The following is a 19658-nucleotide window of genomic DNA, read 5'->3' as shown; positions in this document are numbered from 1 at the left end:
GAGCTGGCATTTGACCCAGCATTTCAGGTAATAATAGACAGGTCTGAACTTCCAGTTCAGCTGAGGGGTGGGATATTTCTCCTGAAGGAGATCTCCTATGAGAAATTAAATGGTAAACCGCGCATTGGTGCTCACTGGTGCTTAATAACTGTGTGCTGAATCATTATCGCTAACGTTTCAATATTTTAAGCGACATATGCACGTATTCTGTATTCTAAATCGATTACAGGGACGTTCCTCAAATCACATTCTTCAAATAAAGTAAGAAAGACTTTCTGGAAAAAGTCTAAATGTTTAGCTAAACAGACAGTTTCTACAGTGACAAACAGTCTATTGCAGAATGTGAACATGTCTGATTTTTGAAAACATATTTCAGAATTAGTGCTATCTAAATCTGTGAACAAATTTTTTTTGCTGAAATTTTTGCTGTTATTAGCTGCCTGAGGAGTAAAATACTAAATTAATCATGTGGGGTTGAAATAAACTACTCTGATGTTCATTAAAAGGTGTGTTGTGCCCTGTTATTGTATTATAATGAGACTGGCTCAGTATAGTGCTACTAGCAAAATAGACAGTTAGGTCTGTATGTTTTTATAGACAAATGACAGATGTACTTCTGGAGTAAAGGTGCCACCCCTGATTCAGTCCCTCCATGAGTTCACCATTTTGCAATTGCAGAAATTAATGCGAAAATCGAGCAAAATTGTTTCCCGCAGATTTGGGCCAAGACGTGTCATGTGACGTCATCACAACGCACATCCAGCCAGAGCCGTCTTCGATTCACGTGCATCGAACATGAGTACAGCTAAAAGGTCTCGTTTATCAACAAACATCACTGCAAAAGATTGTGCAAAATTATTTTGTGCAGTTGCAATTTCTCTAATTCAAGTAGTTTTTCACCAAAAAAAAAAAAGAACAAAAAAAATTCGCAAATTTTGAAAAAAGCCGCCACAAAATCAAGCATTTTTAGCTGCGACAATCACGTAAAAAAAAAAAAAAAAAACCTCCACGAAATCCTGTACGGACTGATTACTGTAATCGATTAAATAATTTGCCTAATATTTGAATAGTTGGATTCAAAGGGATCTCTGGCTACAAAAAGTATTCGAACCCCTGCTCTAGACTATTATGTACAGTAATCGTAATGTGCACATGCAAAATGTCTTCAGCGAAACATTTATTTACAACTTCTTATTACAATTATCTCTACATTCAGTATAGCTGCATTGGAACAAGAAAATAAAGAAACAATGACAGATGAAAATGTTACACGGTAATTACACGTTTAATAACTAACTAATTGTTAGTTGTTTAGGAAAAAGGCAAAAATGGGGTCGTTGGCAAAATGTGCTCGTGTGGACAAAAAGGGTCACTGCAACACGGTTCTAAATTCATCGAAAATGAAATTTGGGACGTGCGCTTCCACCACCTGCAAAGAACAGAATGAATCTAGTTGTTACATGTATTCAATATTATATGATATTATATTATTCGTATAATCAAACAGCATCACTTGTCTAACTACTGGCAACATCTGGCAGATGCGTCGTAATAGACAGATTTTAAAAAAACATGCTGATATTTAACAAAGAAAAACATCTTTGTTGATATAGTGACTTTTTTGTGAGGAGACTTTATCAACTGAACAATTATGGAAGGAGTCTCCAGTGTCACTGGTAAGTTTTCCACCACGGGAAAGTCTTATAGCTTTATAATTTCTCTGTAACAAGCTCCAATTTGTTTTTTGACTGATTAACTTCTAGAGAACATGAGTGAAAAACATTTATATCTGTCAAAACTAACTTGTTTCATGGATGTTCCACAACAGTAAATGTAGCTAGAAATGAATAAAAAAGTGTGATGCTTCGTAATCTTTGTCAAACTGCTGCGGTATAACAAGTATAAAACACTTCTGGACGTGCTGTTAAAGGAAAATGATCAACTCCAGGGTGCGCGCTAACAGTAAATCTGCATCACTGATTATTTGCCTATAACAGCACACTCCCAGTGTTTTAGTCCTTACTTCAGCAGATCATTATTGACATGTCGAATCAGATCAGTTTTAGTATCTTTGCCAAACTGCTAAGAATTAATTTGAAAATTAAGTGTATTTTTTTTTTTAAAGAAAAAAAAACAAACAAAAAGAACTTACCTTGCTGGATAGCTTTGTATAGCGCACGTAGTCCTCCAAAAACATCAGCGCTCCGACCACATCAGCTGGCATGTCAGGGATCTTTTGACTGTGTAGCAAGCAACAAGCACTGTTAATTCATTCATTTTTTACAAAAAATATATAAATTATTTAATATTCAACTTTTCTAGCTGCACTGAACATCACATCAAATCCATTTGAAGATATATATATTTATTTATTTATTTTTTAAGCTTAAGCCTCCCTTAATGCAGTAGTGTATATGTTCACTACATAAAGTTTAATATAGTATTGTAGTACACTATATGAGCAACAGAATTCCATTTAATGTTCTCCTACAGAAAAGATACTAAGCGGCTCTTGGAATCAACTACTTACATGCAAGATCACTTTTAGGACATGAAGTGCTTTGTTGGTGTTGTTTTAAATGATAAAACTGATATATAATTTAAAACATATATGAATATAAATAATGCTATAAATAACCTGCATTTATTCGGACCCCCTTTCCTAGATCAACTGACCCAAGGGTAATTTGGCCAGAAAGTTTACAAATGTGTGTTTCAACACTAAAAGTTGATCTTGATCATTCGAAATTGATTTCTTTCCCACTTTGCCTACATAAATATGAAAATTCACAGTATCTGAACAGCAGGATTCGTTCCTGAAAGCTCTAATACATATAGATACATATATCCACATCCAACTATAAAGAAGTATATTCATATCCTATTTTTTCCCTGAAGAACTATTTCAGAAATGGGATTTGAGCCCGATACCTGGTGCACTGCTCCATGATGGAGCGGATGAACTGGCCAATGAGAGCCAGGAACTGCTCGGTGTATCTGGAGTGAAACTGTTTGAGCAGCGTCAGTAAACCCAGGACGAGAGGAACCCAGTCGACCGAATCGGCCGCTCTCCGGCAGGTCATTCCTGCACAGACAGACATCACTGATCAATCAGGCTGGAAGATTAACTTTGACCTGTTTTTACCTCATTATCTGCTGTGTAATATAATCAGAGACTTTGTAAATGTCGAACCTTGGTTTTTAGTGTACTGGAGTTTGGGAAGTTGTGCGATGAGGAAGAGGAAGTTGACAGTGGGGAAATACGGCAGGCGCTTGGTAGTGATGTAGATCTGAGAAAAAAATAATAAAGTTTCGATTTAATAAACAATTAAATGATCACAGAACAGACGTGTCTCGAATTTCCTTTTAATGATGGTCACTTGATATTAATCAGAGCAGTTATATGAGCAAATAGAAATGAATGCGATGTTCCTATTCGAATATCAAATATGAAAATGTATTTCTATAAGCTCTGTTTAAGCGAATCTGACTGGGAGACATATCTGTACTGTATACCCACTTTCAAATTTCTGTTGATATTTGCTTCAGCTAAGGCAAAAATATATATACTAGCATCCTTCTGATATTTTCCTTCAATATCATTTCCCATGACAGCTTTTTTGCAATATATCTTAAAACGCTTTCATAAGTGTGGTGAAGGTCAAGTTCTACTTTTTACATTTATCAATCATGGTCAGGATTTTAGCTACAAACGTGACTGACTTTGCTCAGTGGGTTGTGTATTCCAGCTGCCTCTAGATAGGCAGTGAACTCGTAAAGCAGGGTGTTGTCCTCTTTAGGGTACGGCAGGCTCGGGTCCTGGTAGTGAGCTTCAATATCAGCGAGCAGAGATCTGCCAGGAAAAGCAAAAAAAAAGAAAGACAAACCAATGAGAAAAGGAGGCACTCAGCCTGTGGGAAAATAATGAATAAATGATTGACATAAAGGCTACTATCTCACTTGTTCAGATTCTCCAGAGCTGCTGCAAGATGTTTGGAGTCAAACTTGCACGAGTAGTTCAACTCATTTGCTATCTGTAGCCTCAGGATTTGCATCTGACCCACCTGTAACAAACAACTCAGCCAATCAGACCATTCAGGCTCGCACCAGAAGGCTTATGTTCTATGAAAATGAAAACAACATTGAAATCAGCCAAGTCATGTAGCTACTATATCGATTTTGTATTATTGTTGTTTTACCTACTTGTTTATTTATTTATTTATTTTTTACATGTTTAGTTTGCAAAAAGATTAACATGTTAAACCAAAGACTAAACAAGAAAAAGTACAAAAATGGCTCTCACATAGAGACAAATGCCGATTTTTTTTCTATTTTCTCTCTTTTTCTCTTAATTAAAAGATTTCTTTTCCTTTTTTCCTTCTGTTTTCTTCTCTTTTCCTTTCTTAGGAATGGCTTTAATAGTCCAAAATATAGTTTAAAAAAAAATTAAATAAAAGAACCATGCATACTACAATAAAAAACAAAAACAAATGTCGACCTTATGGCTATACAGTCCTCTTCAAAAGTATTGGAACAGCAAGGCCAATTCTATTGTTTTCACTGTACATTGAAGACATTCGTGTTTGAAAGCAAACGAGTTGCATGAGACGTTAGATCAGAATTTCAGCTATCATTTCCTCATATTTACATCTAGATGTGTTAAACAACCTAGAAAATGGCACCTTTCATGTCAGACCACCACATTTTTCAAGTGATCAAAAATATTGGAACAGGTGCCTGACAGGTGTTTCTTGCTGCCCAGGTGTGTCCTGTTAAGATTGTTTAACGAATGAACAGCTCTGAATGTCTGCTCTGGGTTTGAGCCCTAGTGAAGACCTTCGCCTGTGGGAAAAGAAAAAAACAAAAAAAAAACAAACACATACACACAGACATAATACCTTCATAATGGACTCCAGATATGCTGGCCAGATCTTCTGTGTTTTGGCTACAGCGTTCGCGTACACTTTGCTTGCTGTGGCTGTATGGTAAAGCAGACAAATAAATAATTTTACTATGAGCCAAGGCTATAGTGTAAAATCTGTAGTGTAATATGAGGCTGTAAACGTCTGCTTACAGAATCAAATCAATTGCATTTATCATTAAAACAAAAACAAACTAATACACCGGTAGTTTTATTAATATTAATTATCATTGAAAAATACTTGAGAAATTTTTCTATAAAATTCACACTATGTAATTCATGTACGCTGTTGAGAATGTTAAATAAATTAACATACTTTTCAGGTTGACATTTCTGTATTATAAAGTCTTTATTCTAATATTTTGAGATACTGTATTTTTGATTTCCGTGAGCTGCAAGCCGTAATCATCGAGATTAAAACAAAAAAGGGTGTGAAATATTTCACTTTATGTGTAATAAATCTAGAATATATGTAAGTTCCACTTTTCGAATTAAATTACGGAAAAAAATAAAAGTACTTTCCCACGATATTCTAATTTTTTGAGATGCACCTGTATACTTAAAATGCAGTGTTGACTTACCCACAATGCCTTTCACAGGGTTCACAGCATTTAGCAGAGCTTTAAAGACGTCAACCACAGCTTTGTCCTTGAGGATGATTTTCTGAAGTACAGTCAGGAAAGTCTGGAGGAAAAAGCCAAAGCATTACTTATTAAATTTCATTCAAATTTCATCTCATTTTCACTTGTTATCATTTAAGAAGCCGAATGTTTCACTCTTTTACTGTTGCTAATTCTCAACAGGGTTAATTATTAATTATTCTAATCTCTTACTGCTCGTTTCAAATGTTAAAAAGATACTGTTAAACGTTTATAACTTCGATAAACACACACCTGTAGTTCCTTGACGATCATAAAGCACAGGAGACGGTCGAGTCCGTTCAGGCCGAACGTGCCCAGAGTGTCCTGGATCTCTGAGAACAGCCTGTTATTGGTCACTTCCTGGTGCGTCTTCATGTCATACCAGGTGTTCATCTGGTGTATATAACAAGTTGTTCTAAAGAAAGAGGACAAATAATGAAAGTGAACATAGTGATGGTAAACATGTTAAAATCTTTTATTATTTTTTTTTTTAGTTACTTTGGATCAGTGATCCTCAAGATCTCCCTACAAAGACGGCCAATGAAAGTGGCCGACTCGTCCACTGGTTGGTATTTGGGAATGGGAATGTGTGTCGATTGGTAGATGCTCTGCCAGTCTTGGATCTGAAGAACAAAACAAATATGGTGACCCATGAACGGTGTTACAAATTCAGCGCTGAAAACAGAAGTCTGGCCAATTTCATATGAATGGAGGACTGAAAAGACTAAACAGAAAAAGAAGAGCCAGCGCTTTGTTTATTCATCAGAAAACGTTCTGCCAGTCATGAGTCCTCCATTAATAAATATACATTTCAACACTTGGTCATTAGAAATTTGGGTCGAAATGTAAATTTCTTGCATACTAGTGACATTTAAAATTAGCAGAGATGCTCTTTTTTAAAAATTTTTTTTACTTTTTTGAAAGAGAGAAGTAAACATAACCAGCTTGAAATTTCCATAACAGGCCCTTAAAATGAGGCTAATGTAAGGCAAATTGAAAACAAACAAACAAACAAACAAAAAAACCACACTAAAAAACAGAAAGTTGAAAGGTTAAAAAAGTGTCATCCGTCTCAGCTTTACAACCATCCTGCAGCAAGCTATTCAGCAAAAATAAGAGTGTTGCATCATGTCTGACATCACTTGGTTGGACGAACAAAAAAGTACGAGGAGCACATCATAAACTACCAAAAAATAAACAATGTTCATCTAAACAAAGAGGTGTATTACAGGTTTGACATGAGTAAGCATTAGGCTAATGTTACCTAGCAAGATCGCAACTTCAACACTGCAAGTTAACACTTTTATTCATAATATTAGCAAGTTAGGAACCTATTTTTTTAAAACAAAAATCTTATTGCAGATAATATGCAGTAAGGAACTTAATTCTTCCTTTTAACTAGATCGAACACCTTTTATTCTAGAGAGTAGTGAATTAGGAGCCTACTTTTCCTTTAAACTGAAGCTAACACCTCTTATTGTTGAAAATATCTAGTTAAGAAACAAGAACCTTCTTTTTTCCTTTAAACTGAAGCTAACCAATCTTTTTTTTGTATACATAGTCGCTAGGAGCCTACGTTTTACTTGAAAACTAAAGCTAGCACCTTTTATTCTAGAGGCTAGCTAGTTAGAAACCTTGTTTTTCTTTTAAACAACAAGCTAGTAGCTTTTATTTTAGAGACTAGCTATTTAATTTACTTTTCTTTCAACTAAGGCGAACATATTTCTTTCAACTAAGGCTAACATCTATTTCTACAGACTAGCTAGTTAGAAACATACTTTTTCTTTCAACTAAAGCAAACATATCTTATTCTACAGACTAGCCATATAGGAACTTATTTTTTCTTTAAACGAAAGCCAACACCTCTTATTCTAAAGATTTACTAATTAGGAACCTATTTTTTTTCCTTTAAACTAAACTAAAGAGAGTAGATAATAATCTACACCTTTTCATTTGAACTGCAACAAGCTTACAGTTGACTTGCAGAACAATGCACTCACAAAAACAAAGAAAAGATTTATAAAAAAAAAAAAAAGAAAAGAAAAAAAAAGATAATGGGAGACTTTTTGATGGCTTTTCGCAAGCCAAGTGACCGCTTGTACTTCTTACAGCAAGAACAGCCCTGAAAATGTGTATTAAATTGTAGATGCTAAAACAGATATAATGTAAAATGCAAATGTAATACAGATAGCGTAGTGGGGAAACCTTGGTCCTGAGGAAGCTGTTGCACTCCTGCTCCACGTTGTAGTTGATGATGCGGGAAACCTCCTCCTGCCAGATCTTCAGGCCATAGATGCTGACGTAGTCCTGGATGTACTCGAAGGAGCGATAGAAGCCGTCCATGGTGGCAGCCATTTCCTTCAGCTTGGGCATGAGCTCACTGGGCTGGAAAAAAGAATCCATTACCCATGCTTACGCTGTAAGGCTATAATGCTTATTTAATGCATTCATATCAATGATGGTCAGTGAGACAAGCAACCAAGGACTTCCCTTGAGGATAAAGTAAGTTCACTCTACCTATATTCTAACTGATAGCCTACTCAAATAAAATTCACAAAAACAAAAAGCATGTCTAGCGTGTTGTGTATTAAGAGATATTAATTAACGTGTTCATTCACAAAACATCGTACACAGGACTGTAACAAAAACTTCTGCATTCTTTTAACTGAAAAATTGTAAAAACGTATTAAACAGGAAAACTATTGTGACACATCAAAGTGAAATGATGTGTTAAAAGGTGGACAGTTCATCACATTAGCTAGAGAAATCAAAATGTGACGTACACCGAGCTGCATAAAGAATCATCCATATTTCTGTTCTGAATACGAATTTAAAAAGACTCTTAAACTAGTGACTATTCTGCAACCACGACAAACAAAATCACAAGCTTGAGTTCTGCTCTTACTTTAGCTTTAGGGTTAAAGATGAGGCCTTTGTGTAGAGAAAAAGCAACTCGTTTAACAAGCTCTTTCCTTATTCCGTCCTCCAGCAGCTGCTTGGGATCCACCTAAAGCCACACCAGCATATAATACATCATTTTACTAATAACAACATCATGGAATACCAACATATAACTTCATTATGTTTTTCAAACCTTAATGATTCCAACAAGTGTCGTTTTCATCATCAGAATTTCCTCAGTGAAGATGGAAATGGCATGGGTGAGTTTGGCAACCTGACAAAAAAGGACAAACAAGGGTGAGGGTAAGGGTTAGGGGTTAAGGGTCACACATTTCAGTAAAATTAACATGATAAATATACCCACCAAAATGCTAGCACACTCACCTCGTAGCGTGCCCCGAGCTGGGCGTAGTCCTTCAGCTTGTCCTTATCCAGCCGGGTAGGAACCTCCATGATGTCATGGATCTGCAGCTTGATGATTTTGGCCAGTGAGGTGAACATGCTTTCTGGAATGATCTGCAGAACCTGAAAGTAGGACACATTTCAGGCTCAGCGACAGATTCGTTTCCATCAACTACTTTTACTATGTTAGAATATTCTGAAGATTATACACCAATCAGCCATAACATTTAAACCACCTGCCTAATATTGTTTAGGTCAATAGAACATCCTTATGAATGCTAAGACCAAAGGTTTCCCAGCAGAACATTGTCTAGAGCATCACACTTCCTCTGCCTGCTTGCCTTCTATCCCATAGTGCATCCTGGTGCCATCTCTTCCCCAGGTAAGCGACGCACACGCATCCGGCCATCCACATGATGTAAAAGAAAATGTGATTCATCAGACCAAGCCACCTTCTTCCATTGCTCCATGGACCAGTTCTGATACTCACAAGCCCATTGTAGGTGCTTTCCTGCTTCCAAAACATCACCTTTGAGAACTGACTGTTCACTACCTGCCTAATATATCCCACCCCTTGACAGGTGCCATTGAAACAAGATAATCAGTGTTATTCACTTCACCTGTCAGTGGTTTAAATGTTATGGCTGACCAAACATGCTAACATGGCTACCAATAAATGAAAGCTGGCAATTAACATTAACTGAGTAGTGGTTCGCCCAATAAAATCTATCGTTAGCATGGCTGGAAAGTAAATTACTCCTACAACCAAACTCTGTCCAAATAACAACTGGTAGTACCTTTCTGACGTAGGCCACCAGCTCTCCAGAGTAGAACTGCGACACGCTGAGCAGATCAGGACTGTTGCCCTGATTGATGCGCATTAGGGGAAGATCCAGAGCTGAGGCCAACTGTTTAAAGCAGATTTTGTAAAGTTCAGTTTAGATGTCTACATAGGTAACGTCAAGCGCTCTTCACTAACGTTCAACATACTTTGATGCCATACCTTCAGAAACGTTGCTCGAAGTTTGGTGACCATGGACGGGCTGGCTCTGATACTTTCCTGCATGATGGATGTGAAACTGAAAAACACAAATCATAGTGAAGAGTGAAGATTCTCCAACGACACCCTATTCCATAAATAAATAAGGACTGAGCAGCCATATTAACGAGTGCTGTAAGTGCAATAACCCAGACTCTACTCCAACCATTCCCGAGTCACAGATGTGCTGATAAGCAAGGGAAAAAGCAGAACGAGGTGTGTGTGTGTGTGATTTTTTTCAATGTAGAAACATTTCATTTCATTATTTTTGAAGGCATCTTTGCACTACAGTAATTCTTTGCACGTACCTAAGACTTCTCCACAATATTGTAGATAGCTATTATTCAGCTCGCTCTTCAATCCTAAAATTTTAATGTCCAGACTGACTCAAAACAGTATATGTATGTATATAGCACTTAAAAGTTTTGTGCTCATGGACTGTAGAGTAAAGCTTTCGTAAACTTTTCCTTCCTTTGGCGACATTATTCGCAAAGTCGTCTATTTGACTTTTTTAACAGTATCCCTAAAATGCATGTGTGAAAATATCTGTCACTCCTGTGCAACTACACAGACCTGCTTTGTATCATCGCTCACTGACAGAGTTGACATTACCTATCTATAAGTTGCCAGGCGTAGGATAAATCCCCCACGATCTGCATGGTGATCAGCACCTCCTCTTTAATGTTGATCGTGCGAATCATCTGATGCAGGAACTTGCGTGTGTCGGCCAGGAACTGACACACCTGCAGGTTAGACTCCAGCTGGTGGAACTCTTGCACCTGAACATAAGACAACAGAAGAAGCGCTTATCGAAAACCTCAGCACCTGGTCACAGACTCGATCATGTCTTATTCATTTCACTACGTACTGATGAGAAATTGGCTACCAGATAATGAACCGTGTAGACTTTTGTCTTATGAGATTATTGTTGTATTAATGCTGATCAGAAGATTTGAACGGTACAGTTTCTATAGTAACAGAAAACTCGCGTAAGTCTAATAATCAGCATTAATTGTAAATGTGAACAGATGAAATGGTGCTATAAAAAGGTTTTCAATATAGATCCTTTGACACAAAAGGAGTTCAGTTGTCTCAGAGCCTTTTTAATAACGACCTCTGTGTTCTGCTGAAACTTTAATGTAACATCAAAAATAGATCAATAAGCCTTTAGTGTTGGCACATTCCTTACACAACGGCATGTCCTATCTTGCTTTATTCCATCAGTATCATGTGTATAACTGAATGAATAAGAAAGCAGCGCTCACTTCTACTAGCGCCTGAATGAGCTGCACCGTCTTCCTCCCTGCTGCTGTGGAGTCTTCATAGTTCAGAGACTCGATCTGTTTAGAGATCTCCCTGAACCACGCCTGCAGGTTTTCTGTGGAGGCAACAGCAGAACATAATAATGAGGACTGGACTTATAACATGCTGCATGACATTTTTATTTTAATTTTTTTACCACAGCACAGCTGAATTCTTAAATCGGATCAGTCAGAAGGTGTCAATTCATTTCCTAGAACAGCAGCACTGAAAGTAGTTCCGGCTGCATAACAAATCACACGTAAATATTAATACGCTCGTTCTAAAACGTTATCGTTGCTATAGGAACACCTAAATCACATGGACTTTGCGCTATCTAATATAAGTATTAAAAAAAAAATTAAAACATGAAATAATTGTAGTATTAGTATAATTGTTGATATGGTGACGCTTTTTGTGAGGACAGGTTTATGGAAGGAGTCTCCAGTGTTAGCGCTTCGTAACAGTTTTTCAGGGAAAATCTTCAGGACTTTCAGTGCTTTTGGGCTTTTTAACTTCAAGACAGAGAGAGAGAGAGAGAGAGAGAGAGAGAGAGACTGATAAGACTGTTTATAGCTGCTATAACACAAGTGATAACTGGAACGAACTAGTTTTGTGGGCATTCCAAACCAAAACTGTAACTATAAATGGATCAAATGCATATGTTTCATTAGCAAATAAAAAAATTTAATCCTTGGGGAGGAAAAAACAACATTCGGTTCACTATAAGAGGCATAAAAAAAACACTGGGGTATGCTTTTATGGGAAAATAAATCAACTGACTCTGCTTTACGTGGCACTTCGTAAAGCAATTCGATTCAATTTTATTTGAATAGCACTTTTAACAATGGACACCGTCACAAAGCAGCTTTACAGAAATAAATTCAGGATATAAATTTGAAATTTCACTTCTTACACCACCCCACCGTTGATTATTTTCCTACAACAGCACACCCCCTGTTTTGTTCTATTTCTTATGTAACTGTTCAGACACTCCCACAACATTCAGCGATGTTTACTTTAGTTATATTAGGTTACTCAAAGAAGAGGTTCTGTAGAAAATAAAAAGCTTGTTCAAGGTGGAGTTGCCGGTAAATTGTTGGTTAGATTCTACAGAAACTATTGTTGGTAAAGAGTATTTTCATATCATATGCTTATACGTATACCGATTCCATACTCGCACTCACCAGCGCCGTTCAGTGGCTTTTAGCTCATCAGTGATCATTTTTCAAAATCATCAGTCAAGATCATTTTTGAAAAGACGAAACATATCTGACGTGTTTGGAAGTCAAAAACCGATTGTGTGCTTTGGTTTAAAAGAAGCGAATCGAACCATTTTTCTCCACCCGGGTGAGAGGCTTGACCCCAGAAAACACCTCGGCCAGTTCGGTCATCCTTTCCGATCCCTCTTTCTTATAGCACTCCCATTTCAGCTGCTTTTCAGCCAACATCTGCTTGAACATCTGGATGATACAAAAACAGCATGGTGCTACATGGTGCTACTCAACAATAGCTTTTAAAAACACGAAACATTTAATACATTTTTTCTCCTGGTAACTTGGTGTAGTATTTTGAAGCATAACTCATGACCTTAGTCAATTAAAAAAAATTCATGAAGCGTGATGGTGGGAATGTGTGAGATGAAGTTGCAAGATGAAACTCACTTCTTTGAGTATGAACTCAAACTGAGCCGTGTCCAGGAGCAGCTGAAACAAGATCTTGGGGTTGTATTTGGAGTCAGTGATCGCTTGATCCTTGATCTGACGCTGTCTCTTGTTGTTCGGATCATACACTGTAAGACGCAAGATGAAGATTACAATCTATACAGAAAAGTCGTGAACAAACCAGCTATTTTGTTCTTCAGTTCTGTTAGGGGAAACGAGGGGAAGTAAAAATAGAATAACTCCTGGTGGATAGAGATAGAACGAAGTAAAGACAAGGGATTAAAAAAAACCCAAATATTAAAAACCAATACCGAGTCAAAAAGAATCAGAATCAAAGACATGTTCTAGTGACTCAAATAAAGTGACTTGAAACAACTACCAGGACATCAAGGACTTCTCAGGTGTTCATACTTTGAATCCCAAATATATATTTTTATCAAATGACTGTGATAAAACTACGTTCATTAAATGAATCATTTACTATTCATATGAATCACTCGTTTAGTCAAACGGTTCATTTGAAATCGAGAGCCATGGCTCAGACCTGACTCTGCAGTGTGCAGCATGAGCCAGCGGATGGCGACGTTGCAGTCACGCAGGCAGTTCAGCAGTTTGGGGATGTTGTCCAGGACGATCTCCTCCCTCAGGAAGCCCTCCTTCAGCAGCTGCTGCACCTGCGGTCGGAGGCTCTCCACGCTGGAGGCGTAGCGAGACGACTGCGAATACGAACAAAACCTTTCAACGTCAGAAATTGACCAGTTCCTGTTAAGTTTAACAGGACTGCATTCATATAAACAAAGTATTAAAGTATTTAAAGTATTACTTTAAAAATTTTATTACAGAAACAAAGATTGAGCATGAAGTTTTAGATTAAGGAAAAAAAATTATACACCACTTTTAGTAAAAAAACAAAAGAACAAAGATAATTGCTATGTTATTATAGTGGCAAATGTATTAATATATTAATGTTTTAATAGTGGCATGAAATGTAATAATATATGATGGTGTGACTCGGTCAGTGTGTGTGTGTGTGTAAATGGAGTGTGTAGCTGATGTTGTGTGTATACACACCTGCTCTCTGATGTTTGCTGAATCCAGGGTGTAGTTCAGTGCAGTCTTGGCTGCTTTATAAGGCTCCCACGCCTCCACTAAGTTCACAGTGATGCCCATGTATATACTGATCACCTGATTCAACAAGAGAACCCGCAAGCATATCATTCACAGTACGATAAGTGTACATTTTGATATCTACCCGTAACGTCACATTTTGATGGTTGACTTGAAATGGCATGAAACGCTATGAAAACGTTTGAATATTTTTAAAAACGTACAAACACCCAGTTGTCTGATTTCTCTCTCTTTAGAGTTTTTAAATCTTGTAAAAAGTACAGCACCTTCGTACATCGCTGACTGCTGGATAAACTAGGAGTGGGTCTCAATCAGCTCCCTAGCTCCCTCGGTGGTGAATCAGTATATTGTGTACATGAGTTGGGGCACTGGTAAAGATCCTGGCTCACTACACACTGGGACAATGACAACCGAATTTCTGGCGACATGACCACGTACTCGTGTTGCAAAACATCACCACTGGCATTTATCAGCAACATGCAGAACCGATATCTTTCTGACATTATATGTCATATGTGTGTTAGCTTCATCACACGCGTTTCTGCCATGGTACTTCAAACAGGATCGTAGGCAAGCTAGTGGATTGTTTAAAATCATTAAACATCATTGTACACATTCACCATTAAACATTCATTGGGCTCCATATAATCAGTGATTAAAAAAACAACAACAACAATAACAACAACATTTAACAACCTTTTATTATTTTCCTTAATTTGACTTGCAATTAACATTTATATTATTTGAATTATTGTACTTTTCTTCCATTTTTACACACTCTCTTTTATTTTTATATTCTATACTGTTGTTCATTTCACCTTTCTGTCACGATTTATTCCATATGTATTACATTTTTATTATTTGTTATTATATTACTATGCTATTATGCTATATTACTATTGCATTTTTGACTACAGTCTTTCACTTAAATGTATATTGCAATAAATATATTGCTTGTTGGTTCGTTTGTTTGTTTGTTTGTTTACACTTCACATTTTGGAGGTTGACACCGAATAGCATAAAACTATGTAACAAGCGTGTGATGATAAAATTATTAGGAAAATGCTTTTAGCATTTTTTTTTTTTTTAATGTAGAGGGGAAAAAAACTGTTGTCTGATATGGGTCTCTTTAAAAAGCAGGCTACTGTGTTTTCAAAATAAATAAATAAATAAATAAATAAATAAATAAATAAATAAAGGAGCGTATTTTGAATTACAGCACTATTCGAAAATATATATACAGAATATATATAAATAATATCCAACTGTTTCAGTCCACTAATCCGATTGACAAGCACCATTCCAAGAGTGCTGATATTTAGCATAACCGCACTCGTCTGTGTTCACTACATAAAATTCAAATTCTAGCAATTGTAGAATTCAATTCTCTCAAAACGCTCCATCCAGCTTTGGTTTTTTAGGGAAGTATTTTTAATTGTCAGAGCAAAAGATAAACAAAATATTTGGACATACTGTGTCTGAAATGTCAGTTACTCTATATTAACTTCCTGTTTATAGAGCTATTGTGTAAAAACAACAGGACACGCGCAATCATGCTGTTGTACTGAATATTCAGTATAACAGCACTCTTGCTTGTGTGATATGACTTAACACTCCTACAATGCATACACTTGCAGAAAATCAACACGTTTGTCAGCATCATGTCCTCCAGTAACACTGCTTACCCAGTTATCAGGGAAGTATTTGTCCACAATCTCTCTCATCTTGGCCTGCTGTGTTTGTAAGATGGAGGGAGAGAAGTACAGGCAGACGTACAGCATGGCTGCTTGGGTGGCCAGTGCAGTGCTCCGGTGCTCCGGCAGTGGATACGCAGAAACCTGAAAACCATCAGCACATCGATAATGTAGAAATATTACAGACAGGGAAAGAAAACAAAAAAAAAAAAATCACAAACCATCTCTAAAAAAGAAAAAGACCAAAAAATGCTTAAAAAAAAAAAACCTAATTCACTCTAGAGATAGTGAAAATTTACAAACAAAACCCACTCTAAAATAAAAACCCCACCAACCCTATAAACCCTCTTTAAAAAAAAAATCCTCTAAAATGCAAAACAACAGAAACCCCCTCTTAAGAAGAAGAAGAAAAAAATAAAAAAAATAAGGAAAAACAAAACAAAAAACATGCAATTCTTGAGAAGAAAATCTCAAATGGATACAAGGACAACCCAAAAACATAAGAAAAAACAAACAAACCCCAAAAATCCGTTTAAAATACACGAATAAGTACACAGAAACAATTTGTGTTACTATTTTTTTTTTAATGAAGTGCAACGTAAAAGAGTTTCTTGCCTGGTTGTAGATGTCATCAGAGCGCAGGCGGCCTATAACCATGCTGATGAAGGTGGCGCTGATGGGGACTCGCTGGAAGTAGCTTTCGGGGTAGTTAGGGGGCCGTTTAGCCCCAGGGTTACTGGAGTAGCCGGTGCTTCTTAAGAGTTTACAGATATCATCCAGGTTTGAGTCTGCTGAGGATCGAGCAGCACTGTGTGGGGAGAAAGGAAAAAATAAAACCCAGACACTGCGTTTACTGTCGTCATCAATGCTTAGGAATCACGTTTCAATACAGAGATAATGCCACTAATGCATCAGGTTTGGGTTCAAAAAGGAGAGAGAAAGAGTGCTGAAGAGATGACAGTATTATTCAGACTGAACAATGATCATCTAGTTCTTTAATATATATATAATAATGTCTAATCATTGTAAACTCCAGACAATTGAATAACCATTTACATCCTTACCTGTATCTATAATAGGACACCAGCATCCTCTCTCTGACTTCGCCTTCTATTTTCTGATCTATAACCAACAGCATGACGCCGTACAGATACAGAGCTTCACACTGAACAGGAGGAAACATCAATAAGAGGACACATTTCTTCACTTTAATACCTATGCTTCATTTTAATGACATACCAAAAGCTGTTTTCCATCTTCGTTGAGCAGGACTGTTTCCAGAGTCTGCTGAATGTAGACACCTTCATTAAGGTCATCCAGGAACCTTCAAAGCCATCATGAAATTATCATCATCTCAATACTGTCACAGTAAAATGGTCTAATTCAGGGGTGTCCAATCTTATCCGGAAAGGGCCAGTGTGGGTGCAGATTTTCATTCCAACCAAGCAGAAGCCACACTTGAGTCTATTGTAAGCCAAGATCAACTGATTAAACAGGTGGAATCAGGTGTGGCTCCTGATTGGGTGGAATGAAAACCTGCACCCACACCGTCCCTTTCTGGATAAGATTGGACACCCCTGGTCTAATTAATTGCCCATGTCTAAATTACTACAACACATGAAAACACCTGGTGGTTTCTAATGTTTACAAAAACGTTGTGATCTTTCGTGAAGATCTATCATTAAGTAAGCATTAACCAATGCAAGATTCATTAAATATATCCATTTCAGGATCTTAAACTATCCAGTTTCTGTGCCTACTGTAGCCTCAGATTCCTGTTCTTGGCTGACAGGAGTGGAACCTGATGTGGTCTAATGCTTTTGTAGCCCATTTGCCTCAAAGTCGTGCATGCCGAGATGCTTTTCTGCTCACCACAGTTGTAAAGAGTGGTTATTTGAGTTTCAGTAACCTTCCTGTCAGCTCGAACCAGTCTGGCCATTCTCCTATGACCTTGATATGATCCTCCTATGATATGAAACTCTTGAGTCTTATCTGCATGATTTTTGGCTAATCGGATAACCGCATGAACATGCAGGTGTGCCTAATAAATTGGTAGATGAGTGTAGCAAGTCTAGCATTTATCGACTCACTGTATTTACAGTTTGCTCACCTTATTAAGTCCACAATGTATTTATGGACACCTTCAAAGGCCAGATAAAAGCGAGACAATATTTCGGTGTTGTTTTCCCGGAACTCCTCGTCCAGGTCCTGAAGTTCTGGCTTGGCTTCGAGCTTGCTCTCGTAGTACTCCTGACCCTGACGTTTCACACACAAGCATCAAAACACATCAGGGTCAGAACAGAGGTTTTGCATTTCATTATGCGTCTGACTGTATGTTGAGAGTACAGCTGTGAAAGTAAGCGTGTATCCATTTGGTGAGAATATTCAGAATTGAATGCTATTAACAATGATTAACAGGAGGCTACCTTGAAGTAGCTGAAGTCACAGATGATGTCTCCATATTTCTGCTGGTCGCTCTTGTCTCGAAGCCTGAACACAGGGGGGATGAAGTCAGAGAGGCGCAGAAGCTCAGCGATGATGGCGTTTCCCCGGGACACGATCCTCAGGATGGCCTGGCCGCACAGGTTATTCTCGGCAAGGAAGTCCATCATGGTGGCAACAGACTCTGGGAAATCATTCAACAGTATGATACTGGAGATGATAAACTGCCAGCACTGCAAAGAACACCCGTTTATCAGCCGTGGACTTCGTTTAGGCAATACTAGAACTGCCTTTGTTTTCACAAATTGTACTACTACTACTACTACTACTAAGTAGAAGAAGAAGAAGTAGAAGAAGAAGAAGAAGAAGAAAATGAGGAGGAGGAGGAAGAGGAGAAAGAGAAGATCAAGGTTCAACTAGATAAAAAAGACAAAGAAGAAGAAGAAGAAGAGTGGAGGAGAGAAGAAGATGGCATTGATGAAAAAAGAAAGAGAAAATAATAGTAGAAGAAGAAGAAGAAGAAGAAGAAGAAGAAGAAGAAAAGGAGGAGGGCGAGAAGAAAAAGAAAAAAGTAGGAATAGAAGAAAGAAGTGATGAAGAAAAGAATGATGATGATATTGATGAAAAAGAAGGAGGAGGAAGATGACGAGAAGATCAAGGTGAGATGATAACGACAAATTAAGAAGAGAAGGAGATAAGGATAAAGAAAATGACAACGAATAAGAAGAAACAGAAGGAGGAGGAGGAGGAAGAGAAGAAGATCAAGGATCAACTAGATAAAGAAGACGAAGAAGAAAAGGATGGGAGGAGAAGAAGATAAAAGGAACAAGAAAAAGAAGAAGAACAAGAACTAAAGGAAGAAGAGAAGATGGCAATGATGGAAAAAGAAAGAGAAGCAGAAGGAGATGAAGGAAAAGTAGTAGTAGTAGTAGTAGTAGTAGTAGTAGAAGAAGAGGAAGAAGAAGAAGAGGACAAATTATACGAAACGGCAACACTGATACAATCAGGTTTAAAACCATTATTATTATTATTATTATTATTATTATTATTATTATTGTTGTTGTTGTTGTTGTTATATGTGTAAATAACACTGTCAGTGTCTGTGATCAGCCCGGGATAATAAAGCAGGCTAAAATAACACCGCGCTTGATTCTGATTCACTACCAACAGCAAACGCAGAGATATCTGTGTTATTTAATCCGCGGTTTGTAATTTATTATTATATGTCAATAATAAAAATTGTAAATGTATAAGCTATGCAACTGCACTACTCACCCTCTCATCCGTTTCCGCTTCCCAGTCACGTGACTCTCACATGATAACGCTTCCGCTAACGCCAAACGGTCGACATTAAAACTGTTCACCAAAATAAAAGTCTTGATTTATTTTTTTATTTATTTGTTTATTTTTAAGTAATTACAATTGATTCATTGTTTCATGAGTTTGGCCTTGTGAGAGAAGACATTGTGTACAAAACTAATCTTCCATGCTGGAACAACATGCTTATTAAATGTTGAGTTTTAAAGG

General features: G+C 37.2%; 1 protein-coding gene across 2 annotated transcripts; it reads right to left on the bottom strand.

The window, feature by feature from the left end:
• Positions 1-79: 79 nt before the first annotated feature.
• On the bottom strand, positions 80-19438 carry washc5 (WASH complex subunit 5). 2 transcript variants are annotated; one of them, XM_053611621.1, is made up of 29 exons: positions 19407-19438; positions 18116-18315; positions 17800-17945; positions 16929-17013; positions 16754-16854; positions 16305-16497; positions 15681-15833; positions 13939-14052; positions 13412-13583; positions 12868-12995; positions 12537-12666; positions 11170-11282; positions 10517-10683; positions 9869-9944; positions 9663-9773; positions 8848-8988; positions 8657-8737; positions 8468-8569; positions 7768-7947; positions 6061-6185; positions 5815-5977; positions 5503-5605; positions 4899-4978; positions 3961-4064; positions 3724-3853; positions 3194-3290; positions 2932-3085; positions 2153-2240; positions 80-1429 (listed from the first exon to the last, which is right to left on the bottom strand). In XM_053611621.1, the coding sequence occupies exons 2-29, from the start codon at positions 18299-18301 to the stop codon at positions 1370-1372; spliced, it is 3483 nt and encodes a 1160-aa protein (XP_053467596.1). In that variant the 5' UTR covers positions 18302-18315; positions 19407-19438; the 3' UTR covers positions 80-1369. The 2 variants fall into 2 exon arrangements, with proteins under 2 accessions (XP_053467596.1, XP_053467595.1); XM_053611620.1 differs by having other exon boundaries at positions 18116-18364; positions 19407-19417.
• Positions 19439-19658: the final 220 nt, after the last annotated feature.

The sequence above is a fragment of the Ictalurus furcatus genome, chromosome 23, assembly GCF_023375685.1.
Source record: "Ictalurus furcatus strain D&B chromosome 23, Billie_1.0, whole genome shotgun sequence".
NCBI lineage: Eukaryota > Metazoa > Chordata > Actinopteri > Siluriformes > Ictaluridae > Ictalurus > Ictalurus furcatus.
Note: the sequence above shows the minus strand (reverse complement) of the source record. Positions and strands in the feature narration are given on the sequence as shown.

Coding starts and splice junctions, on each gene's coding strand:
- washc5 (XM_053611621.1), bottom strand. CDS start 18,301: ATGATGGACTTCCTTGCCGAGAATAACCTGTGCGGCCAGGCCATCCTG. Junction 10,684..11,169: donor TCATTCAGGCGCTAGTAGAA/GTGAGCGCTGCT, acceptor TCTTATGTTCAG/GTGCAAGAGTTCCACCAGCT. Junction 6,186..7,767: donor ACAGCTTCCTCAGGACCAAG/GTTTCCCCACTA, acceptor TTTGTTCTTCAG/ATCCAAGACTGGCAGAGCAT.